Here is a 27,813-nt window from a genome sequence, read left to right as displayed (position 1 = left end):
GTTGTGGCTCTTTAGTAATCCTTGTACTTGGAAAACATTGGCTCTTTAGTAATCCTTGTACTTGGAAAACATTTTAAAGTACTAATGCCATAGAGTATTGGTATAAATAGAAGTGACATGTTGTTGTTGTTGTTTTATTTGTGCATACATACATACACTACCCTTGTGCATACATACATACACTATCCTATACATACGCTTACATCCCTAGGTGGTGACAACAACATAAAACAAATTAAAATTAAAATTAAAACATTAATATAGGGATGTGTGAACAGGTTCGAAGTTTGATAAGTCTGACGTTGAACCTGTTCTGTTCGATGGTCTGGGGTCAAACTGAACCATCCCCTGTTTGGTCAGACCTCAGACCGAACACCCTCTAACTGTTTTGGGAGTTCGTGAACGTTTTCGGTTTAAAAATTACCCGATTCCTTCAGAAAAGTTGCTGGAGGCGGTGGGAGGGGGTGTCCATGGAGGTTCCCCCTCTGGCTTACTTTATGCCACCCACACAGAGGCCAATCACACAGACACATGGCCTCCAAAATGGCCACCGTGCCAGGCAGGAAAGGCCAAAACCTGGCCGAAGAGTGGAGGGGAACATAAAGAAAGCCGGTGGGAGAAGGGGAAACCTCCATGGACAAAGGTGGAGAAGAGAGTACAAATATTTCATATAACACATTTTGATTCATTGTGGAACTTTTCTGTGCTGTGTACTGTAAAATCTGTTCACAGATTGGTTTATTAGAGTAATGTTAATATATTGATGACTATGTGTTGCTGATTTCATTGGCTGCTGTTTAGCCTTGAATTTCAGGGGATTTTCATTCAGATTCTGGTCTGAATAATATTGACACCTATGCAACTAGAGGAATTTAGAAATATATATAGTTGCATTAATTCCCAAAACCAATCTAATTTCTATAATCTGATGTTTGCCTTTGTAGTTATAAACAAGTTATTTAGGAAGCATCAATTATATGTTCCTGCTTAACAGATGGCAAAAGAAATACATTAAACAGAAGAATTATTTATGAAAAACTGTTCTTGCAAGAAAAGTGAACGTGACCATCTACCTCATATTTGAGATATCCCAGTGGTAAAAGAATGAAACATGTATGCAGCCAGGCACTCAAAAGTCACAGAATCATTTCTAGAGTAGCTCAAGCATACAAATGTATACATTTAAGAGAACAATTAGAGTTCATTATTTCAAAATGTGATGAAAAGATCTGATGTGTATGTACTTAGATGGTTTGATTTAATATGAGTCGTTCCTTTCTATAGAGCAGTTCAGTCAATTAACTGAATGACAACTTGGGATTTTCTGTGTAATAGTTAGAAAAGCTAATTCCATGCCGTATCAGAAATGGCGTTTAAAATTCCTCTCCATTTCAAAAGCAATTTGCCATGTGGGATGCAAGTTGGTGATATTTGAAAAACCCAAAGTATAAGGGCATTGCAGAGTCACAGCCTAGTCCCATGGTTCTTTGTATCCTGACCATTTTTGGTTGGATCCAGGACAGCATTTGCAGAAGAAAGATAGTTGCTAATGCTGTTCAGAAATATCCTAATGAGTAGATTTTATAACTGTTCTCAAGAAAGCAGCCCAAGCAGAAGATTTGGGTTTAGTGTCATTTTTGTGTGTGAGCTGTAAAATAATTATTCCAGGAGCAGAAGCCATCCTCCATCTTTGGATCCAATTCAGTGTTTAAGCATTTATGTACATATAAACGCACATTGAGTTATTTCCCAAGTCTTTCCACAAATGGAAGGCACTCCTATTTGCCTAAAGAGGGAATCTTTTGCTCCAGTTTCCCCTTTCATCATCTCCATGTACCACCCAAAATCTGCTTCTGGAGCTTGGGGGACCCTCCGGAACAGGGTGCCATGAAGCACAGGGAATTGCAGAAGGAAAGGGAACTGTGGGAAAATCCTACCCCCTACTTGCATAAACAGAACTGCTTTCTGTCTGTGGGAGATGCAGTTAGGATATAACTCAGTGATACCATTTTAGTTACTACACTGACAGCAGTCAGAGCCAGTGTGGTGTAGTGGTTAGAGTGCTGGGCTAAAAGCAGGGAGACCCGAATTCAAATCCCCATTCAGTCATGATACTAGCTGGGTGACTCTGGGCCAGTCACTTCTCTCTCAGCATAACCTACTTCACAGGGTTGTTTTGAGGAGAAACTTAAGTCTGTAGTATACCACTCTGGGCTCCTTGGAGGAAGAGTGGAATAATAATAATAATAATAATTATTATTATTATTATTATTATTATTATTATTATTACTACTACTACTACTACTACCCTACTCCTAGTTTATCAAAATGACTTACTGGGTGTTATCTTTCTGTTTAGCTGTCCCTGTACACAATTAGTATGATATTAATGTTTTACTCCATAGAAAATATTTTTCAGGATGTTGAAAGCTATGTTTTATTATCACAAATGTAACACCATTAACATGATTCAGTTTTAGAGGATCTATAGTAGTATAAATATTTAACAACTTTGCTTTTTTTATTCAGTTTTGACAGATAGACCTCCACCAATCATTCTTCAAGGACCTGTAAACCAGACATTGGCAGTAGATGGAACAGCTTTGCTGAAGTGTAAGGCTACCGGTGATCCAATGCCTGTTATCGGTTGGTTAAAAGAAGGATTCACTTTCCTGGGCAGAGATCCGAGGACATCTATACAAGACCAAGGGACCTTGCAAATTAAACCTTTACGAGTGAGTGCAAACTGCTATAATAGAGCCTAAGATTAAAAAGTTCAATTTATTATTAATTGAATGTAATAAAATATGCATCTACTTAATTGTGTTGGGGGTTGTGGATGTGAAGCTGCTGTCTTCTAGACACTGTGCCAGTGAGAGCCCTGTGAGGAAGCTAAAGGGACTGGCAACTATGAACAAAAAAAAATACCCTATCCAGAGCTAGGGGCACCACTTGAGGAGCAGTGTCTCTTCCTCCTCAACTATATCTCAACTCACATGAGTATTCTTTAGCAGCAATCATTGGCTTCTATAAAAGAAGTAAAAATAGGCACTGTTAAAATACGTAACTCCGTGCAATTTAATGTTGAATATACTCAAGAGCAGGTCTTTGAAGTATGCTGTGCATGTTGTCTTGTCCTGCACATCAACTGAAACATCTTGTCCTATGGAAACTTGAAATGGGTTCCCCAATGGAATCCTATCTGCTATGACCATCAATAACAAAGACTCCTACGGGTGCGTTCAGGAGCCTGATTGCTGCCTTACATTAGAATTGCATTGTACCAATCACTTAATCATGAAGTACAATAGAGTGAGTTTTGAGGTAATGACTTAATTTACTATTCCAAATTAAGTTGCAAGTGCACATAATTTTTCCATCAATGAAGAATTTTGCAATGAAATTAATAATGCTTTTGAAGGTATTTCTCGGACACAGATTTAGGAGGTTTTTGTCACCAATATTATTAATAACCCCCTATCCTAGAATCCCACACTGCTATCTTACATACTGAGGCTCTCCACACGAGCAGAGGAAAGCAGGATGGGGTTTAGTGGGGAGAGCAGGCCATGCCTGCTCTCCCCAGCAACGATCATACAGCTCTCCCTGGGTTGCCGTATCGACCACTCACATGATAACCGGTTCTGTCACGGAGCCGGTTGGGGCTGCAGGGATCGGGGGCTGCCTGGCTTTCTGGGAAACTCCCTGACGCTAGAAGGCTTGCTGTAACTTCCCAGTCCGGGATCTCCTTATGAGTCACCGTGGCATGAGCTGTGCTGTGGTGACTCACAATCCAAAAAAGCTCGTTTAACATGGGGGGCAATTATATGGGCTAGCTACCGGGAGCCAGGTGACTCCCAGCACTTCCCACACGCAGGAGAAACCAGGCTGGGCTCCCTTAGCCCGGTTTCCTCCGTGCGTGTGAATAACCTTCGCATTAAAGAGGACCTTTGGTTAACCTTAATCACAGTTAACATGGGTGCTTGCAAACTGCTAAACAGTGTTTGTGGGAAGGTTAGAATTTTCTTCAGGGAAAGGACAGACATCGGAGCAAGTGTGTGTATTCCTGATGCTGGCTGTTGATTTGATAACTATGGTTAATAAAGAGCCAATGTTAATTATGCACTGACCACTCTATGGGAGGAGGGTGGGATTCATCCATTGTTTTTATCTGCAGTTTCTCAAAATTCCGTATAAGAGTATGCTATAGAAAAGGTAACAAAAGCAATTTTATTACACTGCAGCAAAATATAATTTAATTATGTCTTCATTTATGTTTGAGGATATCCAGCAGTATGATGTGTTACCAGTAAACACTGTCTTGTTGGTAATTATTGTTTAATTAGTGGAAAACAACATGTATCAAATGCATACTTTGTACATATATTTATACACAGACACCTATACAACTCAGAAAGGTAAATATAGATTCTGCATGCACAGCTAAAATTTTAGTGCAAGAACTATTTAGTTGTATCAGCAGTAGTGCAAACACTTAATTTTATTACCACTCCTTCCCTCTCCCCACCTCATAAATGGGCAGATATACTGTACAAAAATGAAAGGCTATTTTGTTTTCTGCCACTATCTCATCAGTGCTCGTAAATGAATTGTTAACCTTCTTGAAACAAAATGGAATTTATTAAAAAATGTATGCTAGCTTTCCTTGAGTAAACAATTTATCCTCCCTCTCAAGGCTAAAGGCAGGTTTGGGCCATGAAGGTTAATGTGTTTTTACTGTAGAGCTGGATTAAAGAATGTGCTTGAATAGTCAAGATTCCCCAGTAGTGTTAGAAAGCAGCAATTAAAGGTGGGAGCTTGGTGATTTCAAACAAACTTTCGGAGCATTGATGATAGGCTTCTGGCGAGAATCCACATGTTAGAAGCTTGTGGGATACCTGTCTGCATCCAGCTATGGAAGCAGCCAAATCGGTGTTCAGTCATGCAAGCCCATTAATTGCTTTGTAAGAGACACATAATCTATAAAGGAGAGAAAACTAAAATAAAAGATTTCCCATTTAAGAGGGCAAGAGAATATCAGCAAGAGTGTAAGTCGTTTTAAAGCATGCAGAATCAGTATTGATCTTTGAATAGCTCATCCACATGCAGAAATGTTCCTTTCAAAGGTTGCCACATTTTTCTTGCAGTTGAATTTATGTTCAGTCTGAAGAACCCAGAAAAAATTGTGATCATGATGAATTGTTTAAACAAGTCTAGCAATATTTATGGATAGAATTAGAACTTTATTCAAGCGCAGCTCTCCCATGAGCTAAAATAAGTCACCTCAGGTAGCCCATTTGAGGGCCTATTTGAGTGTGTCAGAATGTATCCCAGCAAACCCCCACCACTGCTGGCTCCCCCCTGAGTAAGCCTCCAGTAGCCATTCAGGTGAAAGTCAACAAGCCTCCCTGCCCATGTTCCTGGTTCCACCCCAATGGGAGCCAGTGTTGATGTTGCTGCACCCCAACTCACATGTCCATGCTCGATCCTCAGCCTCATTATTGCCAGTCTGAGCAACGGGAATGTGCCTCTGTTGCCTGTTTTCACAGTTGTCCCCATGGGTAAAAGCATGGAGCATACCTTAGGCAGTGGTGGCTGACTGGACCAGGGGTAGAGCCACCGTTGTGCTAACGGGTTCAAAGAACCCTGACCACTAATGAAAAAGCCTACTGAAGCCAGCAGGGGGGCGTGGCTCAGACTCTGCAAGAGCCCCAAGTAAACTCTCCCCCGCCGACTCCCTTGGCCAACAATTATTATTTCTGACACTATCCCTGGTTATTTTCTTTCCTTGCAAGAAAAAGCAGCCTTTCATACATTTGTAATCATACATCAGCCTCAAAGGAAGTAAGATCGGGCTTCTTTTGCCATGTGACGAGGACAATTTAACACATTCTTACCTGATCAGAAAACCAGAATGGATAAAAATTGATGACTTTAAAAAACACACATGGTTTTATTCTCTCTTTCAGCTATAAGAAGTTTTAAAATAATCTGGTTAAGATGAAATCTGAACTTAATGCAAACATATAATATTTTAAAGTTGAGTGTATTACTTCTTACAAATGTATGAAAGGCTGCTTTTCCTTACAAGGAAAGAATATAATCAGGAATGGTGTCAGGAATAGTAATGTTGGCCAAGGGCCCCAAGAAGGACACACTGCTGATCTCTGAGATAATTTCTGCACCCATAGATTTGTGTGGTCTTGGTAGAATGACTCCAATGGGGCCTTTCGAGATAGGGGCAGATGTTAGAATGACTCCAATGGGGCCTTTTGAGATAGAAGCAGGGTATTGGAGAAGAGTTTGCTGATGGCCCCTTGGAACCAGCCCTGATAGTAATAAAATCTAGCATATTTATTTATTATTTCTCTGTGTAAACCACCCTGAGCAATTTTTGGAAGGGCAATATAGAAATTGAACTAATAATAATAATAATAATAATAATAATAAATAATCAATAAGCCAGAATAATGAAGCCAGAATTACACAACACAGGCAGAATCTCCAATTCCAGTTGAATCAGAGACATTTCTACCAAAGCATAGAAGGAGAAACTGCTAGAAACATAGAAACACTAAATAAAGAAGAAACAGTGCAATTCTGGGGGAAATTATGGGACAATCCAATACATTATAATAAAAAAGCAGGCTGTGTGAAAGAGGTCAAAAAATGTAACCAACAAATGCAAGTTCTAATAATAACACCAGAATTAATAAGTGAAAGAGCAAAGAAAATTAAAAATTGGACTGCACCAGGCGACGATGAACTGCATGGCTTTTGGCTTAAACACCTAACAAGCCTTCATAAACAACTATCAAAACAGTTCAATCACATTTTGCAAGGAGGTGATATTGAACAATGGCTAACAACTGGGAAAACTCATCTCATCATGAAAGACCCAGCAAAAGGTGCAGTTCCAAGTAATTATAGACTGCCTGCCTGCCAACCATGTTCAAATTATTAACTGGAATAATAGCAGATGAAGTAATGCAGCACTTATTAACTAACAAACAGTTTCCAGTTGAACAGAAAGGAAATTGCCCGAACACCAGCGGCACAAAAGACCAGATGCTGATTGACAAAATGATTTTAGAAAATTCCAAAAGAAAAAGAAAAAATCTAAGTGTTGCATGGATTGACTACAAGAAGGCCTTCGACTCATTGCCTCACACATGGATACTAAACTGTTTAGAAACAACTGGTGTCAGCAAAAACATTAAGATATTTATTTTAAAAAGCCATGAGCATATGGAGTACCCAGTTAACAATCAATGGTGAGACACTTGGACAGGTAAGCATTAGAAGAGGTATTTTCCAAGGGGACTCACTATCCCCTCTGTTGTTTGTAATCGCCATGACTCCACTTTCACAAATACTAAACAGAACAGGCCTCGGATACCAAACAACTAAAATATCAAGTAAAATAAACCATCTGCTGTACATGGACGATCTGAAGTTGTATGGAAAGTCCCAGTCAGAAATCGAATCACTGCTAAACACTGTCCGTATATTCAGTAGCGATATAGCAATGGAGTTTGGACTAGACAAGTGTGCTGCATTAATAATGAACAGAGGGAAAATAAGAAAAACAGAAGGAATAGAAGTGCCCAATGGAAGCAAGATCAAGAACCTGGAAGAGAAAGAACATTACAAATACTTGGGCATTCTCAAGGCTGATTACATTACACACACTGAAGTTAAAAGAAAAATGGGAAGTGAATACATCAGGAGAGTTAGAAAAATCCTCAAGTCCAAACTCAATGGCGGGAACACCACACAAGCCATAAATACCTGGGCTATTCCTGTTATCAGATACACTGCAGGAATAATAGACTAGGCCCAGGCAGAGCTAGAGACGGTAGATCTTAAGACCAGGAAAATAATGACTATCAATCATGCTCTGCACCCTCGCAGTGATGTAGATAGGCTATACCTCCCTTGCAGCTCAGGTGGAAGAGGAATGCTGCAAGTCCATCAAACAGTAGAGGAGGAGAAAAGAGGAATATATCAAGGACAGTGAAGAAGATGCACTTCAAATGGTCAATAATGCGAAACTATTCAACACCAATGAAACAAAGCAGGCCTACAAGAAAGAACAAGTTAAGAACCAAGCAGAAAAATGGAAAAATAAGCCACTGCATGCTCAATACTTAGGAACATAGGAAGCTGCCATATACTGAGTCAGACCATTGGTCTATCTAGCTCAGTATTGTCTTCACAGACTGGCAGCGGCTTCTCCAAGGTTGCAGGCAGGAATCTCTCTCAGCCCTATCTTGGAGAAGCCAGGGAGGGAACTTGAATCCTTCTGCTCTCCCCAGAGCGGCTGCATCCCCTGAGGGGAATATCTTGCAGTGCTCACACATCAAGTCTCCCATTAATATGCAACCAGGACAGACCCTGTTTAGCTATGGGGACAAATCATGCTTGCTACCACAAGACCAGCTCTCACAATATAAGTGGAAAATCAGACATCACCAAGACCTGGCAATGGCTTAAGAATGGCAACTTGAAGAAAGAAACAGAGGGTTTAATACTGGCTGCACAAGAACAGGCACTAAGAACAAATGCGATAAGAGCAAAAGTCAAAAAGTCAACAACAAACAGCAAGTGCCGCCTTTGTAAAGAAGCAGATGAAACAGCGGACCACCTAATCAACTGTTGTAAAAAGATCGCACAGACTGACTACAAGCAAAGGCATGACAAGGTAGCAGGGATGATACACTGGAACATCTGCAAAAAATACAAGCTACCTGTAGCCAAAAATTGGTGGGACCATAAAATTGAAAAAGTGGTAGAAAATGAAGATGTAAAAATATTATGGGACTTCTGACTACAAACAGACAGACATCTGCCACACAATACACCTGATATTAGGGATGTGCAAAAAATTTTGGGCACAGATCGATCTGTGCCCCAAATGAGCAATTTCGGGTGATTCGGGGCCGAACCGAATCACCCCCGATGTCCCCCGATATTTTCCGTGGCCGAGCCGAATCACCCAAATTTCGGGGCCAAAAATTCGGGTGATTCGGATCATGGCCGATATTGGGGAATTTTTTTGAAGTTTTAGTAACTTTGGGGCAGTTCGGGGGCATAAAATGGGATCTGGGTAAAAAGAGTGGGGTGGGGTGGTAGTGCCTAATGGGTGCAGGCTACCACCCCAATTTAAGAGGGATTGGGCAAAGGGGTGAATTTTGGAGAATTTCTGAATTTTTTGTGTCTTTGGGGCAGATTGGGGCAGAAAGTGGGGCCTGGGGCAGAATAGTGGGGTGGGTTGGTAGTGCCTAATGGGTGGAGGCTACCACCCCAAATTCAGGGGGATTGGACAAAGGGATGATTTTTTTTGGAATTTTTGAAGTTTCTGTGTCTTTGGGGCAGTTTGGGGGCAGAAAGTGGATCTGCCCCAAAAGAGTGGGGTGGGCTGGTAGATAGTGCCTAATGGGTGGAGGCTACCACCCGTCCCCAATTTCAGAGTGATTGGCCAGAGGGCTGGATTTTGTTGATTTTCTGAGGTTTTTCTTCATAAAGTGCTTTGTGGTAGATTGATTCATTCATCATATTCATAGTAAATGCAAGTGTGAAAAAGTGAAAGTGGGGTCATGAGAGTTCTTTACTTGAAAAAAAATCTCATTTGCTATGATTGAATGAGAATTCACACCTCAGAAGTTTTTCTGAAGGGATGTTATTCCCTTATTTTCTGAGGTGTGAATGCTCATTCAATGATAGCAAATGAGATTTTTTTTCAATTAAAGAACTCTCATGACCCCACTTTCACTTTTTTCACACTCTCACTTACTATGAATATTGAATGAATCAATCTACCACACTGCACTTTATGAAGAAAAACCTTAGAAAATCAACAAAATCCAGCCCTCTGCCCAATCACTCTGAAATTGGGGACGGGTGGTAGCCTCCACCCATTAGGCACTATCTACCAGCCCACCCCACTCTTTTGGGGCAGATCCACTTTCTGCCCCCAATCTGCCCCAAAGACACCAAAACTTCAAAAATTCCCAAAAAATCAGCCCTCTGCCCAATCCCCCTAAAATTGGGGTGTTAGCCTCCACCCATTAGGCACTACCACTCCACCCCACCCTTTTGGGGCAGATGCACTTTCTGCCCCAAAACTGCCCCAAAGACACAAAAAATTCCAAAATTCCCAAAAAATCACCCCTCTGCCCAATCTCCCTTAAATTGGGGTGGTAGCCTCCACCCATTAGGCACTACCACCCCACCCCACTCTTCTGCCCCAGGCCCCAATTTCTGCCCCAAACTGCCCCAAAGACATGAAAACTTCAGAAATTTCCCAAAAATCAGCCCTTTGCCCAATCCCCCTGAAATTGGGGTGGTTGTCTGCACCCATTAGGCACTACCACCCCACCCCACTCTTTCTGCCCATATCCCATGCTATGCCCCTGAACTGCCCCAAAGTCACTAAAACTTCAAATATTCCCCAAATATCAGCCCTTTGCCCAATCCCCCTGAAATTGGGGTGGTAGCTTCCACCCATTGGGAACTACCACCCCACCCCCAAATTTTGCCCCTGGGCCCTTTCCCCCCGAATCAATTCAGATTCGGGTTAAATCCGAATCCGAACTGAATCAAGGGTGATTCGGGTGGCCCATATTCGGGCACAAAACAGAACAGGGGTGATTCGGTTCGGGTCCTGAACCGAATCACCGAAAATCCGAATTGCACACCCCTACCAGATATAACTGTAGTTGAGAAGAAAGAAAAACAAGTTAAAATAATTGACATAGCAATACCAGGGGATAGCAGAATAGAAAAAAAAGAAATAGAAAAAATCACAACATACAAAGATCTACAAATTGAAAATGAAAGGCTGTGGCAGAAAAAGACCAAAATAATCCCAGTGGTAATTGGCTCCCTAGGTGCAATTCCAAAACAACTTGAAGAGCACCTCAACACCATAGGGGCCACAGAAATCACCATCAGCCAATTACAAAAAGCAACTTTACTGGGAACAGCCAATATTCTGTGACAATATCTATAATAACAGCAACAACATTGATAATAAAATCCAGCCATCCCAGATCCTTGGGAAGGACACGATGTCTGGATAAAACAAACCAGTCAAGAACCCCTGTCTGACTGTATAAATAAATAAATAAATAAAGAGTAGTTCTTTCATGTTTATTTGATACCTCCACCCAACTTGACTCAGAGTGAGTACTCTAATTATTTGCCTACTTTTCTTAAGGAAAGTAAGCTTATGAAATTACCCGGCTCTGTGTGTGTGTGTGTGTGTGTGTGTGTGTGTGTGTGTGTGTGTACCAATATGAACCAAATTGGGTACAGTTATAGGGGTACCTCAGTGGCATAGTTTGTGAAGATGTCATTCATCCTGATTTAAGATGGTGGATGCGTAAACGTTTGAGGCCCAGGTGAGATAACTTATGGACCGTCTAACGTATTTGAACCAAATTTGGTACAGCTGTAGCTGTATACATAGGGGCACCTCAACAGTGTAGTTTGTGATGAAGTCATCCTCCCCAGTTCAAGATGGTGGATGTGTAAACGTTTGAGGCGCAAGTGGACTAACTTGTGAACTGCCTAAGTGATTTGATCCAAATTTGCTACAGCTGTAGGAACACATAGGGACACCTCAATGGCATAATTTGTGATCATGTCACCCACCCCACTTCAAGATGGAGGACATTTCAACATTTGAAGCACAAGAGGACTAACCTGTGAACCACTTAACCAATTTGAATCAAATTTTCTACAGCTGTAGAGATACATTGGGACACCTCAGTGGTTTAGTTTTGACGATGCCACACACCCCAATTCAAGATGGCAGATGTGTGTATGTTTGAGGCTGAAGTTAGCTAACTTGTGAGGATAGTAATTATCAATTAAGATTATAGTGAAAGGAAAGTAGGAATATTAGTTCTTATCAGAACGTGTACATATTTATGACTTGATTTACTAACCAAGGAACACAGATATTATATACCTTCTTTGAGAGAACACTAATGTGACTATTTTGTGAGATGGGACGGAGAGTATATTTTTTTAAATTGTTAAATTTATTGTTAAATATTGTTTAATTTATTGTTAAATACCGCCTTTAATTAAAACAATTCCAAGCAGTGTTCCAGATGTTCCATATGTTGTTGACTACAACTCCCAGAATCCCCAGCTTCAATGGCTTTTGCTTTGGGATTCTGGGAGTTGTAGTAAACAACATCTGGGAATCATTGTTAGAGGGAACACTGACCCCAAGGCGGTTCTATGAGAAACTTATAGTTCCCAGTTGTGATATATATGAAGCTATATCAATACTGCATTCAGCTTTAAGTTACTATGCTTTCTATAGCTATAGAAGGCAAAATACATTTTTGTTTAGGACTATGGCTGATATTCCGACTAATGCTGCACATATGCAGTGACTGAGTTCCACCTTCATCATTGTGAATTATTATTTACAAAAGTTTACATCCTCATTAATGCTGAGTGTGTGCAGCCAAAGTAAACACATGTGCCACATTCCCCATTTCAGTCATGTGGGTGCTCATGTGCAGGGGCCAATTTTTACTGATATCCCCTGCAAGTGCTCTGTGCAACCCACAGATATGACCCTGAGGGCTGAAAAATATTTGCATGGTGCACAAAGCACTTCCAGGAAAATCTAGCCACTTGTCAGATTCTGTCTTGTGTGTGGCTTGCTTGCCCCAGCCTCAGTTGAATGAAGCATGAGGCAAAGGGGCTGAAGTTATTGGCTGCTGGCTAGGAAAAGGGGTGGAGCCATATAGCCATTGGTGCCCTTGCCTTCTCTGGCCAGTAGTCTGTGTTTGGAGAGTGATCCTTCCCTCCCTAAGCTATAGTGTGGGCCTGGCTTATTTTTTTAGGGACCAGGCAGGAATTTATTTGCTCTGTGCTGATCGACCATTGTATTGAGACTTTTTTGCCTGCCTCACGTTATGCTCTCCTAGATAGGTTTCCTACAGGTACAGTGTGGAGGGGAACATTTTTATATAGGTTTGGTGAGCACCTTAAGATGTATTTTTGGCATGTGAAGAGTCCCTGTCAGGCCCTAGATGCTTCAAGGTTCAAAGAGTGCTTACTAGTAACTCCTTCTAATATGCTGAAGAATCACCCTTCCAAAATACTTTACAACTTGGGGTGGGCAATGCCAAGGCAAATACCTTTCAGTCTGCTAATATAGGCAGCAGCATCCTTATACTGTCTAGAGCCAGGGTGTGTTGCCCATTGACTTATAGCTGAGAGTCACACCATGGGTAGCAAGCTTCTAGGTACCACACTATAGGAGGGTGTTGTGCCAATCCCCATTTGCATTAACTGAATGTTAAATGTAATAAAGTTGTGGCCTTTTACTTCCCATATTCTTCCTCATGTCTTTATTGATGTGGGTGCAATGAGAGATGAGAGAAAATTGTCCACCCCGCTGCACGCAAGCACCCACACTGCTGAGGCAGGAACATAGCCACTACACACATGCTTCCTTGGTTGCATGCACTCAGCGTCGATCAGGATATCAAACTATGTAAATAAGGTAGTTTAAAAAGTTTAATCAGTGTTTTAAAATGGAATTTTTTTGGGGGGGGGATGATTCAAATCATAATTTTAATTGCTGATTTAAATTAAAAGCACTTTACCAGGTAGTGGGTGCATCAGATTGCTTAATGTGAGGGGCGTAACTATAATAGGGCAAGGGGAGACAGTTGTCTGGGGGCCCACTGCCTTGGGGGCCCCCCAGAGGCAAGTCACATGACAGAATCCCCCAGCCGTGCACCTGCCTGGGCTTCCTTCATTTTCATTCATCCTCCAAAATTGATGTGAGTGTTAAGACCTGGAGCTACCAGAACAGCATGTCTTTCTCTAGTACCATTGCATGACTTGCATCATCCACAATTTACAAAACCTTTAAAAAAATTATTTAGGATGATGTTCTATTGTGGCATACACACACACACACACACACACACACACTTTTACTATGCTTTTTGTTACCACTATTCAGCCTCATTTAAGATTTCTTTACTTCATGAGCTAAGCTTCATTGAGGTGAAGGCCCATTTTAAAATCTTGTCTCTGGGCCCACTCCAACCTTGCTACACCCCTGCTTAATGTCTACTATGATTACTTATCACTCTATAAATGGGCATCTGCATTCACTTAGATTTTATTTTCTCTTCTTTACTCCAATATTCTTTTCTTTTCTCTAATATCCTTATGGCCGATTCATATAAGCATTCCAAGCATAGCTAGCTGATTTAAAAAAAATAAAATAAGGAAAATGAAGAAAAGTTGTTTTTCACTACCATTCTATAGTGAGCGGAGTGATAGTGTGCTAAATTGTGCTCATAACTTACAGCAATCAGTTTCAGCACCCAGTTCTATTCAGATTTCATTTTCATGACCTTTGTTGGTGATTAGAATCACACTTAATGGGTCCATTATCAAAATGAAAGAAAACGAGCTATTCAATATGCTCTCTAACTACTGCTTTGTTCTCATGAATAAGGTAATAAAACTGTGATAAAGATAGATATTGTTTAGGTTTTTAGAAGGTTTTCACAATTCACATATTTTCTTCTCTTTTAATTATGTCCCCACAATCACAAATACATATCTGCTAGCCGACCCCGCACAGAGCATCTGTGCGCTCTTTGGGGCCAGCGGTTACCTCTCCCCCCATTTTCTGCCCCAGTTTCCGCTTCCGGGCACAGCCGCCTCTCCTCCCCACCACCACTTTCTCCCCCCCCCTCCTGGACCTTGCCTCCGTTTCCGGGCCTGGCTCACCACCACCTCTGGCCTCCATGGCCAGGCCCACCGCTGCGGCAACCAATCCTCCTGAGTGTGCCTCAGCCAATCAGGCGCGTCCACCACCCAGCCAGTCAGCTGGGTGCTGGGACGCACATTCCAAGGCACACACAGGAGAATTATATAGATAGATAGTAACAGGTTGTTAAAACTAAGGTATCCTCATGAGGTCTACATTCAGAGATGAGCCTGCACAAGTGTCTTGTGTGCCCATACCCCAAAGCAGAAAGTCAAGCTGGTTTTTATTTTGGTTAGGTTCAGGTTGCCAACATGCTGTTCTTGTGCAATCATTGGCTGATAGCGCAAGAATGTTGCAATAGCCAGATGCGCTAAGGCAGGATCTTTCAGTTACACTAGCACAAACATTTTACATTTGCACAGCAATGTGGCACACCTTCTGCTGTGAAACCTCTTTCTCAGGGAACCTGTGTGCAAGACTGCAACTTCAACCATCCCTGCAACTTTGTTCAACTTTGTGCAGCTGTGTGATTTTTCTGCACTAGTGCAACTTTGTTCATTGTAGCAAGCTAGTGCTAATCTGGATCAGCCATGATATAACTCCTGCTGAGGTTTTGTTTATTCGATTCCATGGAAGGCAAAAATATTTTTTTCCTTCATTAATATAGGGACAAATAAAGCCACATTTATTCTGCAAAAGATTACTTTTATTATTTGTAGTATATTTCTGTAAGACAATTCAGGCTGTGAAGAGATATGAATGGCTGTCTAAGTCAAAGAGAGGCCTGCAACTGATGAACATTATGAGGCTGTTCTTACGATCAGCCAAAACCAGGCTAAGGGACCCAAGCCCGAACTTGGCAGATTGTAAGAACCACCAGGAGCTGCACAGCTCCCAGCAGCGGCTCTGTGGCAAACTGACTAAAGAAGCCTGCCCCTTAGTTAGGGTTAAAGGCACGAGTGCACACTTAACCCAGGCTAAATGCTCATGTGCTGGTGCTGTACTGCTTTGACACAGTAGCAGCGTCCCTGCCACTGCCGGGGGAATCCCCATAATGCACCATACACATGTGTAGTGTATTATGGGAGTTCTGAAATCCAGGCAATGCATCTTGACCCCAAATACTCTGTGCTGCCAGAAGAGGCAGCTGCATGTCTGGGTGCATGATCTCTGCGCCCAGACCCAGACCAGGAATTTTCTGCAGGGGAGGTAAGCTTTATAAAGGCCCTTTGCCACCGATCGTGAGAAGGACTTTATATGATGACAGGAGGATCCTTTCAGAGTACTGTTAAATAAAAGGCCTGGATTGACTAATTTGGTTTAGTGTCCATCATGAAAAAAGGAAGCTACAGAAACATGTTCAGTTTGTGTACAGAGCATGCATATACAGTAGATACTGTAGGTAGTTAGACAGATAGATGATATACACAGAGAGAGAGAGAGAGAGAGAGAGAGAGAGAGAGAGAGAGAGAGAGTTTTCAAAATCAATAAACTATTGTGGCATTAATTCCACTCCTCCTTTCTTGATCTGTAGGAGTCTGCACGCAGAGTGTATGGTTTTCTTCTCTTATCATCAGTGGCAGCATTCCACCTGATTCTCTTCCATACAGCCTAGCATACACGGCAGGGTTAGGGCTTCACGGGGCACTCCATACTCAACCAACTACAGTTTTCATTGATCTTGCAATTTCTCACAAGTACATAGCCTCTACCAGTACTATTAAAAGGATTTCCTGGGGTGGGGGCGGGGAGGGGATGAAAAGAATGATAGGCAGGTTGAATGGGAGAAAGCCAAATGAACACACAGTGTGCTATGTTTTCCTAGAATGCCAGTTTTACACGTATAAACTCCTTTTCTTAGAAATTCTAAATCCCAAAGATAGAACATTATCTTAGGTGAATATTTTTCTTCTTAGTGTGGAAGGCAAAAATAATTAGAAATATGGTGAATGGGGAAGAAATATGGCCTTTGTGATTGGGATTAACTATGCAATTTTGAGAAGGGAAAATAAGGAATATTACTCAAAGTAGTCCCATTAAATTTAAAGGACAAGTTAGACAATTCTTAATTTTAATGGAACGCCTTAGAGCAATTTCCCTCATCATATAGAACATGTTTAAGCTATGAAATGATACATGAGATAACATATAAGGGCCTAATAGCCCTTATATGGCTATAACCATTCAGAACTGGAATGCATATGATCTGGCAGTCCTGAGGCAAGAATAAGTATGTATGAGTAACGTGATTTAGGGATGTGCAAACCCTGTCCTTTATTCCTATTTTTCTTCTTTTCTGCCCTTTGGTCTTGGAAATCTGCGGAAACTCCATGGAGTTTGATAGTCTGGCTGTTAGGAACAATGGACATAAACCAGATGCACATTGGTATGTGCACCCAAATATTGATCCCATCTAGCTATTCCATTACCATCAATACAATGCATATTCAAACATGAATACTGTCTTTCAATTCCATTGCTTTTAATGAGATGTCTATTTGGACGCACATCCAAATGCACATTCCATAATTATTCTGAACTTCCTCCGCAGCTAACTTGTGCAATAGTTTCCGCCTCAAGCCATATTTTCCATTTCCTAGCTTGCACAAGAATGTGCATGTGCAGCCACCAATATTTCTCCTGTCTCCTTCCTGATGAAATGAAAAATAGATAATTGTGCAGGATAGGGTGCAGGATAATTGTTTATACAATCAAACTACAAAGTTAAGCTTATAAGTGAAAACCTTTTATTTACCACAGCATCTCTAATGTGTATTAGAACCTGATCTAGACTGATCTAGGCAGTTACACCTAAATCAATGTTAACTGTAGTGTAATAAAAAGGCAAAATGAGAAAATGTGTTGAAAGAGCAAAAGCACTAATGGCTGCTTGAACAGTTCCAGTGAGAGCTTACTGCCTGAACACACAATAAGAAGTCTTAATCATACAGTTATATCATATGTCAAGTTCAGGTGTTCAAATTGGTGTTTATGGTGTAATACTGAAATAGATTTCTTAGACTTTAAACTTTTTCTTATTTTATAATGAGGACATTTCCACAGCAATGCACAAATTTATAAGATTCAGCTGCCCATAACTTATTCCCTCTTATTTCATTAATTAAATCACATACAGCATTACTACATGAAATATATTCACTAGTATAATCCAAAACTAGTGATTTCAATAATGTGAGACATCATAATTCGGCCAGGGGATGGGAACTTGAAAATGAACTGAGTATGACTAGGGGACTATCCTTATAATTACTACAAGTAAGAAACCATTTACATTATTATTTATGAAGTATAGTAGTATTATTTTGATTCAAAGTGTAGGTTAATCCCTCTTAGTTTGCAGCCAGAAACATTTCAAAAATTTGAATAAACAGATTATGTGAAAGGGTTGTGAAAATGTCCTCAACTATTTCCATGTGTTTAGATATCAGACACTGGCACATATACTTGTGTTGCCACAAGTTCAAGTGGAGAAACATCTTGGAGTGCCGTGCTAGATGTGACAGGTAAGCCATACCTATCTATATTTTTGGAACAAAATGAAACGTCGATGTAATGGGAAAAAAGCACACACAGAAATATTTGGCAAAGGTTTCTGAAATATGTCAGTGCTTGTACTGAATCACATTTGACAGCCCTTCTCAATTACTGGTGTTTTAGTAATTTCACCTATGTATTAATGGTAGATATTCATACAGGTGAAACTCGGAAAATTAGAATATCGTGCAAAAGTCCATTAATTTCAGTAATGCAAATTAAAAGGTGAAACTGATATATGAGACAGACGCATTACATGCAAAGCGAGAGAAGTCAAGCCTTAATTTGTTATAATTGTGATGATCATGGTGTACAGCTCATGAAAACCCCAAATCCACAATCTCAGAAAATTAGAATATTACATGGAACCAAGAAGACAAGGATTGAAGAATAGAACAATATCGGACCTCTGAAAAGTATAAGCATGCATATGTATTCAGTACTTGGTTTGGGCCCCTTTTGCAGCAATTACTGCCTCAATGCGGCGTGGCATGGATGCTATCAGCCTGTGGCACTGCTGAGGTATTATGGAAGACCAGGATGCTTCATTAGCGGCGTTCAGCAATTCTGCATTGTTTGGTCTCATGTCTCTCATCCTTCTCTTGGCAATGCCCCATAGATTCTCTATGGGGTCAGGTCAGGCAGGTTTGCTGGCCAATCAAGCAAAGTACACTGTATACTTTTCAGAGGTCCGATATTGTTCTATTCTTCAATCTTATTGGTCCCATGTAATATTCTAATTTTCTGAGATTGTGGATTTGGGGTTTTCATGAGCTGTACACCATGATCATCCCAGTTATAACAAAGTAAGGCTTGACTTATCTCGCTTTGCATGTAATGCGTCTGTCTCATATATCAGTTTACCTTTTAATTTGCATTACTGAAATTAATGGACTTTTGCACAATATTCTAATTTTCCGAGTTTCACCTGTATATACTTTTAATGGTGGCTTGAAAATGGAGGATTTAGCATGCTTATATTTATGTATAACCCCAAATGTACATGTTTCTTCCACCCTAGACATTGGTGCAAAATTAACAGCTTATATATATATTGCATTTCTTATTGAAAACCTGGATAGGCACACGCAGTGGCACAACAAGCTCTGAAGGGGCCTGTGTGCAATAATTGAACATGGGCCCCATCAGATAATTTCCCTACAGGATTCAGTGGGAAACTCAAAAATATTAATACCTCCAGAATGGCTGGAAAGAAAGCCCTGAAATTTCACATGGTGTTCCTACATGCATGTAGCATTAAATGTGTGGATGTTCAAAGAGATCAGTCCACCCATTGTGTTTTAATGCTTTTAAAAAGTTCTTTTAATTTAAAAAATAATTAAAGATCAATGGATGGACTGATCTCCTTGAACATCCAGGATCTGTACTGGGGCTGGTGCTTTTTAATTTATTCATAAATGATCTAGAAGTAGGGGTAAGCAGTGAGGTGGCCAAATTTGCAGATTCACTACTCTTTCGAGTAGTGAAATCAAAAACAGATTGTGAGGAGCTCCAAAAGGATCTCTCCAAACTGGGAGAGTGGGTGACAAAATGGCAAATGCAGTTCAATGTTGGCAAGCATAAAGTGATGCACATTGGGATGAAAAATCCCTACTTCAAGTATGTTGATGGGATCTGAGCTGTTGGTGACTAGAGATGTGCATGGAACCGGTTTGGAGGCCCTTTATGGGCCTCTAAACTGGCCTGAAGAACCGGCGGTTCTACTGGTTTGATAGCAGTGGGGTGCTGCTTTAAAAGCAGGAAAGGGTGACTTACCCCTCCCGCCACTTTTCCCTCGCAGGCGTCTGTCCTTTGGAAAGCCCATCATGGTGGCTTTGTACCTCCGTGCAGCTCATTGCCCCCGTCTTCCGGATATGACCGGAAGTCTCCAATGCACCTGCGTGTGCTGGCACAGGTGCACATGCTGGCATGGGCACGCACATAGCTGCATCAGAGACTTCCGGTCATATCCGGAAGCCGGGGGCAATGGGGCGGCAGGGAGGTATGCTGCTGTCCTGATAGGCTTTCCAAAACATGGATGCTGGCAGGGGGGAAGCACCGGGAGGTGTAAGTGCACCCTCCCCTGCTCTTAAAGTGGCACCCCCACACACACTTTTGAGCCTCCCCGCCACGGTTCCATGCACATCCCTATCGGTGACTTACCAGGAGATGCATTTTGGGGTCGTGGTGGACAGCTCATTGAACGTGTCGACCCAATGTGGGGCAGTTGTGAAAAAGGCCAATTCCATGCTAGGGATCATTAGGAAGGGGATCGAAAATAAAACTGCTAATATTATAATGCCCTTATGCAAAACTATGGTGCGGCCACACTTGGAGTACTGCGTACAATTCTGGTCACCACATCTTAAAAAGGACATTGTCGAACTGGAAAAGGTGCAGAAGAGGGCAACCAAGATGATCAGGGGCCTAGAGCAACTTTCTTTGAGGCAAGGCTTCAATACCAGGGGCTATTTAATTTAGAAAAAATATGACTGCAGGGAGACATGATAGATGTCTATAATAGAGAATTTTTCTCTGTCTACTTCCTCCACACCATGCATGTGGAGGAAGTAGATAGAGAGAAATTCTTCTCTCTCACACATGACACTAGAACCAGGGGTCATCCCATGAAATTGATTGCCAGGAAATTTAGGACAAACAAACAGAAGTACTTTTTCACACAATGCATAATACACTTGTGAAATTCTCTGCCACAAGATGTGGTGACAGCCATCAACCTGGATGCTTTAAGAGGGGTTTGGATAATTTCATGGAGGAGAGGTCTATCAACAGCAACTAGTTGGAGGGCTATAGGCCACCTCCAGCCTCAAAGGCAGGATGCCTCTGACTACCAGTTGTAGGGGAGTAACAGCAGGAGAGAGGGCATGCCCTCAATTCCTGCCTGTAGGTTTCCAGCGGCATCTGGTGGGCCATTGTGTGAAACAGGATGCTGGATTAGATGGGCCTTGGGCCTGATCCAGCAGGGCTGTTCTTATGTTCTTATCCAGACATTTAATGCTATCATTATGTAGGAACTCCAATCGAAATTCCACGGCTTTCTGCCCAGCCATTTGGGGGGTTATTAATATTTTTTAATTTTCCATTGATCTCTATGGAAAAATTACTATTTGAAGTTGTAAATTCAGGCTCCCCCTAGTGGTGGCCTGTGTTCATTGCAGATTGTAGCTCAATTGTAGATTCACCCCCGAGCACACATACCACATGTCTGCAAGCTTAGGATAGCATTATAGTAAAATTTATTTTTGTGGCGGATGTATGTCACAAGTAAGATAAGGAAAGTATGGTGTTGATCAAAATAGTATTGCAGTTGCTGTTATATATGAATCCTGTTACTCTTCTATGAATTGCCAATCCAATTTACATGATTTAGATATTGTAATCATGTTGTTTTGCAAAAATAACTGACACCACCACAAGATCCATTTTTGATAAGCTGCAGTACTTTTCCATCTAGTCCAAATGGGACTACTGAAAGAATACAAATGAAGGTATGAAGTGTTTCAGAGGTTCAGTAGCAGTGCCTTTGTTTCTGTCTAGGGGTTCATTTTAAGACAGTCGGGTACAATTCTGACTTACCAAGCCATAGGTAGCCCAGCAGAATATTGATAAACCTTCAATATTTGCTGTCGACATGAGAGTGAAAAGCCTGGGGAGGCTTTGTTCTTTATTAAGTCCTTTACAGGCCACAATTTATGGCTGGTGAGCTGCACTCAGCTTGGTAGGTCACAAATTAGGCAGGCCTATTTTAAGTCATTCACAAAATTTCTGTAATTATGGATCTAGCTAAAGGGACTACCGTATATATTTGCTCTGTTTTTGTATAGCTGGCATTCATCACCATAGCTAAAAACATTCTGACTTTAATAAGGTTAGTCAGCGTAACTATTTACTATTCTTTAATGCATTGCTTGATAATCAATTGTAGCGCTGAATCAGAGTTTTCCTATGGAGTTTTATGTATGCAGATGATGCTTCCATTCAGTGTCAGGAATTGCTTAATGCTCACAGAAATGTTGGCCCTTTTTTAAAAATTACGTGCTCCTTTGTCTTTAACAGCTGAATAACAAACAAAAATTCACCTGCTGCAGCTCTAAATATGGAACATAATTCAGTGGTAGAACACTAGCTTTGCATTGAGAGAACTTAGAGACCCACTGTCCACTTTAGTAGTAATACTGTGCTAGATGGATCAGTAGTTAAGACTCCCTATAAGGTATCTTCATATGTTTATTGGAATAGAGATACAGTAGTGGAAAAAACGTCACTTGTCCTGCTTGTGCTCCTCATGTTAAAGGCCAGAGCTGGCTCTAGGTTTTGGAGGGCCCAAGAGCAAGATACTTCCTCCAGTCTATCTCCCTCAGTGTGGCCCTCTTCTTCCTTGCTCCATCTGCTGCTGTTGTGCCATCTCACCACCATGGACTTCTCATTTGCTAGGAAAGAGCTAGCGGGCAAGTGCATGAACCAGCAGTGGCAGCTGCATCTCGTCCTTTGTTCCCTCACTCCCTCTGGGACAGAAGGGATGGGCAGGTGTGCAGATGGCAAAAATGAAGAGGAGCAAGAACTAGTGGGCTTGCCAAATAACGCTTGGTGGTGAGCCATCTGCATAGGGGCAGGCATTGACAGGTCCCTGCCTATGCCATCCCCTGATGTCAGCCCCATTAAAGGCAAAGAAGCCCTGCCAGGAAAGGCACCCTCATATTCACAATAGAGTATAAGAGTATAAAAGACATAAATATGAGGCGTTCCATCTTACTGAATGAAGTGAGTGCACCAGCTGTTCTTACACTCAGTACACTCCACATTTCCCCCCTCTTAATTCATTCCAGATTGGGGTGGTGTTACGTGTATTTTAAATACATTTGTGAAGATATGTGGGGTTTTTAAAACTTTGTTCTGAATTAAACAGATTTTATTTTAAAATATAACCATTCTCTGCAGAGTCTGGAGGAGCAGCTGTCAGTAGAAATTATGACTTAAATGACCTCCCTGGACCACCATCCAAGCCACAGGTCACTGATGTCACTAAAAACAGTGTCACCTTGTCGTGGCAGCCAGGCACTCCTGGAAATCTACCAACTAGTGCCTTTATCATTGAGGCCTTTAGGTATGTTAACATTCCCTGTTCTGATATTGTCCATTATATATTTTCATTTTATCTTAGTGGGCCAGTTAGGAAAACAACAAACCACCCAGGGATTCCTGGTTTGGTTAAGGATAATCTAAATCAGGGATTCTCAATGTTAGGGCCCCAGATGTTATTGGACTTCAACTCCCATAATCCCCAACCAAAGGACTCTGGGGCTGGGGATTATGGAAGTTGATGTCAAATAACATCTGGGGACCCAACATTGAGAATCTCTGATCTAAATCCAAGAAGAGTTTAACTCTGATTTTCAAACAGGATGTGAAACTGAGTTTTAACCATGTTTTGACATCATGGCTGGTAAACCACAGTTAACCAGCTCCTGGATTTGATAACATGCAGAGCAGACAGAATGTTGATGTCAGACCTGAGCAGTAAGACTGAAGAGGTCAGGAAAACAGCTCTCACACTAGGCCAGTGTGGAAGAGGGAGCATGGAGACTTCAGATCATGAATTGTCTGAATTTGCCTAGTGTAGAATCATCTTCCTTCTATGATTATACAATGATGGATGTCTGAACATTTGAACAAACTCATATTAGGTCCTTATTACTGGTGTCAGAGAATTAATATGTGATGGAAAAGATTTGTTGTAGTAGTTGAAATAAAGCTCTTGGAGAAGATGGGACCTATCTCAGCTCTCTCTCAGTATAATACAGCGAGAGAGTGGCATTTTTGAATGTAGTAAGAAATGAATTATTGGAGAGGAGGAGGAGGGATAATGACTGGGGAAATGGCATCAGGAGGAGTTAGGATTGTGGAGGCATTTGATGTGGGAAAAGGAAAGGGTTCAGGAAGCTAAAGGAGGAAGGAGTATCAGAAGAGAGAGGGAGAGTGGCCAAAATGAGTTTTTTCAGTTTTGGTATTTAAGTCAAATCCAGCACAAAGCACAAGGGGGAGAGAGGGCTATTTTTCTAGTGGGCTATTAAGACATTAGAAAAGTAGTCATTTTTTAAAGAATTGTTTCACTTTCGCTTTGTGCTGTTTGTTAATTCACCTGAAACATAATTATTTAATAATTTTTATAATATACTCTATGCCACCTTTTTGTTTACCTTTAATACCATGTTGAATTCAGCACTCTGTATTTTCTAACAGTATTGCTTTGATATATGGTCTTCCAATATATTTTCATTGCAGTCAGTCAGTCAGCAATAGCTGGCAAACAGTTGCAAACCATGTAAAAACAACACCTTACACAGTGAGAGGACTCCGTCCAAATACAATCTACCTATTTATGGTCAGAGCAATCAACTCACAAGGATTGAGTGATCCCAGCACCATGTCAGACCCTGTCCGAACTCAAGGTAACTTCATTCTGTTTTACAGATAACATGTTTGAAACTACAATACTATATGAAATAGCCAGTTAATTATCTTTGTTAGGACAGTTGGTGGTTCTACTGGGCCTCTTTTGAGGGATGAACAGGCCAGTTGCAACTGGAGAAGCAGGAGCAGGGAGATTCAGACACTTTGCCTTGCTTCCTCCTCTTCCACCATCACCAGCTCTTCCTCCTCCTCCTCCTCCACCACCACCACCACCACCACCTGCTCTCTTTCTACTGGCTCTTGAGAAGGAAGGAATGGCCTGGTCTTAGTTTAAGAAGCAGTAGCAGATAGAAATGATGATGGTGACACTTAAGCCTCTCTAGCTTCTCCTCCTCCTATAATGATGAGCATTTTAGTAAGAATAATTATGATGTGTCAGTAAGTTCTCACTGCTGCCGCTGACAGCCAGCCACCTGCCAGGACCTTGAGAGCCATCCACCCTACCTACTTCATTGGCAGTGTCAGAATTGATGAGGGCTGACACCAGTGCCCGACAACATGCATCACACAGTGACATCATTAGTCCTCATCAGCTTTGCCAGCATCAGTGGGGGCTAAGCAAAGAGCTCCCCAGCGCTGGCCCCATGTGTGCTTGCTGTGAGATGGTGGTAGCAGTGGGAGAAGGTGACAGGTGAGGGGCCCATGGCAGCCCTTCTTCTCAGGGGTGGGAAGTGAGGCAGGCTGTGTTCTTTGAACACAACACACAATTACAGTTATGCCAGTGACACACAGATATTGCATTATCTGTATCAGGGTCACACTGTTTAACCAGTCTCCTGTTGCTGTTGTTACTCCTGTGGTTGTTACCAGAGTAAACAGTACCATTTTAAGGGGTTTTCTGTTCTTCACATAGCACCTGTGATTGGCTGGAGCCCTTTCCTTGCTCCTGTTGGTGAGCATGAATGAGACTGTTAAAAGTTTAAAAGTGCCAGCTTTGTTGAATCATGGCCAGTAATTATTTTCAGATGTTCTTTGAACACAGAGATGAGGAAGTAGGATTACACATACTATCCCTGCTCTCAGCCTCCACACATCCATCTGAAGGTTGGAGTAATGCCGCCAGTTGCTGCCATCTCTTATCTATGAATCAGATGAAATCTGGCAATCATAGGTAAATGACATGAGAATATGTTTCACATTAGCTATGCTACTCTGGATCTAATACATTACCTAGCTTCCTGAGGCCCACTGAGTGTCTCTGTACACTGGCATCTTTGTTGTTAAGATAATCAGGCTTTTCAAAACCCCTACTTTTTCATGGAATCTAATTATCTGGAGAACATAATTATGATCATTTATCTGTGGTGTGTTGATTTTTCCGCCTGCTAATGTTATCAAAACGCTCCTCCATCTTCCCAAGTCACATGTATATTTTATTGCTTCCACATGCTGGTAAGTAGACATACACAAAGTGAAGACTTGCAAAACCTTTGACCTTGATTAATTAAAGGTATTCCCTTGCCCCTATCTCTGGGTATGACACTGTTGAAATGCACATGAGAAGGCTGGAGAAGTGACAGAAAGGAGCTCGTGAAATTGTCAGCTAACATTAAATATCGTTCCCTGCCCCTTTTACAATCATAATTATGATACTCATGATTGTATGAGTTAGCTCACATCCTTAAAGCATATCATAGTGAATGCAACAGTATACAGGCTGGACTGACATGACAACTAAAGGTGGTGAAACTCCCCTTTCTTTGGAGAAATGCCACAAATTATTGACATACATTCAGTGGAACAGTTGAGGTTAACTAAACTAATTTTGCCATAGTAGTGGCCTACGAGTGTCTCTGTATGTTGGCCTTTATATTGTGAATATCTTCCAGCTCTCCAAGAAGGGATCAGACTTTGCATCGATATGTCAGATTATTCTTTTTATCTGACAGACTGACAAAAGATTTTACTTCATTAAAACAGTTCTTTTCTTTATTTTCTTTGCACGTTGTAGTTTCTATTTTCACAAGCTGTCTGCCAGCCACATGTGCTCCAGCATGTATAACACTGACAGCCTTTGTGGTATCCTACAGTTTAGTGAAATTAAATAATTAATTCAGTTGACACTTAGCATAATGTTTTGATGTAATTTCAAATGGTGCTCACATCCAATCCATACTAACAATAGAAGCTGACATCTAGGAAAAAGCCTATTCACAGTAGCCATTACAAAGGAAAGAATCAGCTAAAAGCAATGATGCATGATATCAATTGCAATAGGTCTCTATGACCACAGGCTTTAGGCTGCAATTTAAGCACAATTACTAGAGACCAAGTTTCATGGAAGTTCTAACTGGGATGTATTAGTGTACTGAAAGAACTATAGCATATACTGTTATATATTCTGGTTACCAATAAATAGGGATGTGCACTGAACCAGTTCAAAGGTCCTTTATGGATCTCCAAACTGCTGTGAATGTCCGGTGGTTCCACTGGTTTGAAGGTGGGGGGAAGAGATCTTTAAGGAAAGGGGAAAGTGCTCTTGCCCCTTCCGCCACATTTCCCCCTCCAGTGCAGCCTTTTAAAATTGTCTGGCAGGGCAGCAGCATACTTCCTCAGACCAGAAGTGCCTGGTGCATGTGTGCACATCATGACATGCGCACAAGCGATGTCCACATGCACATCACGACGCTCACATGCGTACCAGGCACTTCCGGTCCAAGGAGGCATGGGCAGCAAGGAGGTATGCTGCTGCCCTGCCGGACCATTTTAAAAAGCAGAGCTGGTGGGGGAAATGCAGCGGGAGTGATAAGAGCACCCTCCCTCCTCCTTAAAGATATCTCCCCACCTTCGAACGGACAGTCACCGGTTTTGTGCACATCCCTACCAACAAATTTCTATTGTAGCTTGGTAATGGAAGAGTTCTTAATGTCACATCCCATATCTTCTTCAGTGGGTAGCTGGAATTTCCCCCCTTACAAATATCTTCCTCTTTGGATCTGTTTGCATTGGCTGTGCATAGAATGTAATGATCCCTTCAAAGATATGTTGAGGCTAATGAA

At 41.4% G+C, this 27,813-nt stretch overlaps 1 protein-coding gene across 18 annotated transcripts in view; it reads left to right on the top strand.

Annotated features, from left to right (window-relative positions):
- ROBO2 (roundabout guidance receptor 2) overlaps nucleotides 1-27,813 on the top strand; it is a 735,763-nt gene that overhangs the window by 573,212 nt on the left and 134,738 nt on the right. For all 18 annotated transcript variants that reach the window (XM_053307038.1, XM_053307032.1, XM_053307028.1 and 15 more), the window contains 4 exons: nucleotides 2,530-2,735; nucleotides 18,210-18,291; nucleotides 23,282-23,447; nucleotides 24,626-24,792. In XM_053307038.1, the coding sequence (XP_053163013.1) occupies nucleotides 2,530-2,735; nucleotides 18,210-18,291; nucleotides 23,282-23,447; nucleotides 24,626-24,792 (621 nt within the window). The remainder of the gene's footprint in view (nucleotides 1-2,529; nucleotides 2,736-18,209; nucleotides 18,292-23,281; nucleotides 23,448-24,625; nucleotides 24,793-27,813) is intronic.

The sequence above is a fragment of the Hemicordylus capensis genome, chromosome 3 (assembly GCF_027244095.1).
Source record: "Hemicordylus capensis ecotype Gifberg chromosome 3, rHemCap1.1.pri, whole genome shotgun sequence".
Taxonomy (NCBI): domain Eukaryota; kingdom Metazoa; phylum Chordata; class Lepidosauria; order Squamata; family Cordylidae; genus Hemicordylus; species Hemicordylus capensis.
Note: the sequence above shows the minus strand (reverse complement) of the source record. Positions and strands in the feature narration are given on the sequence as shown.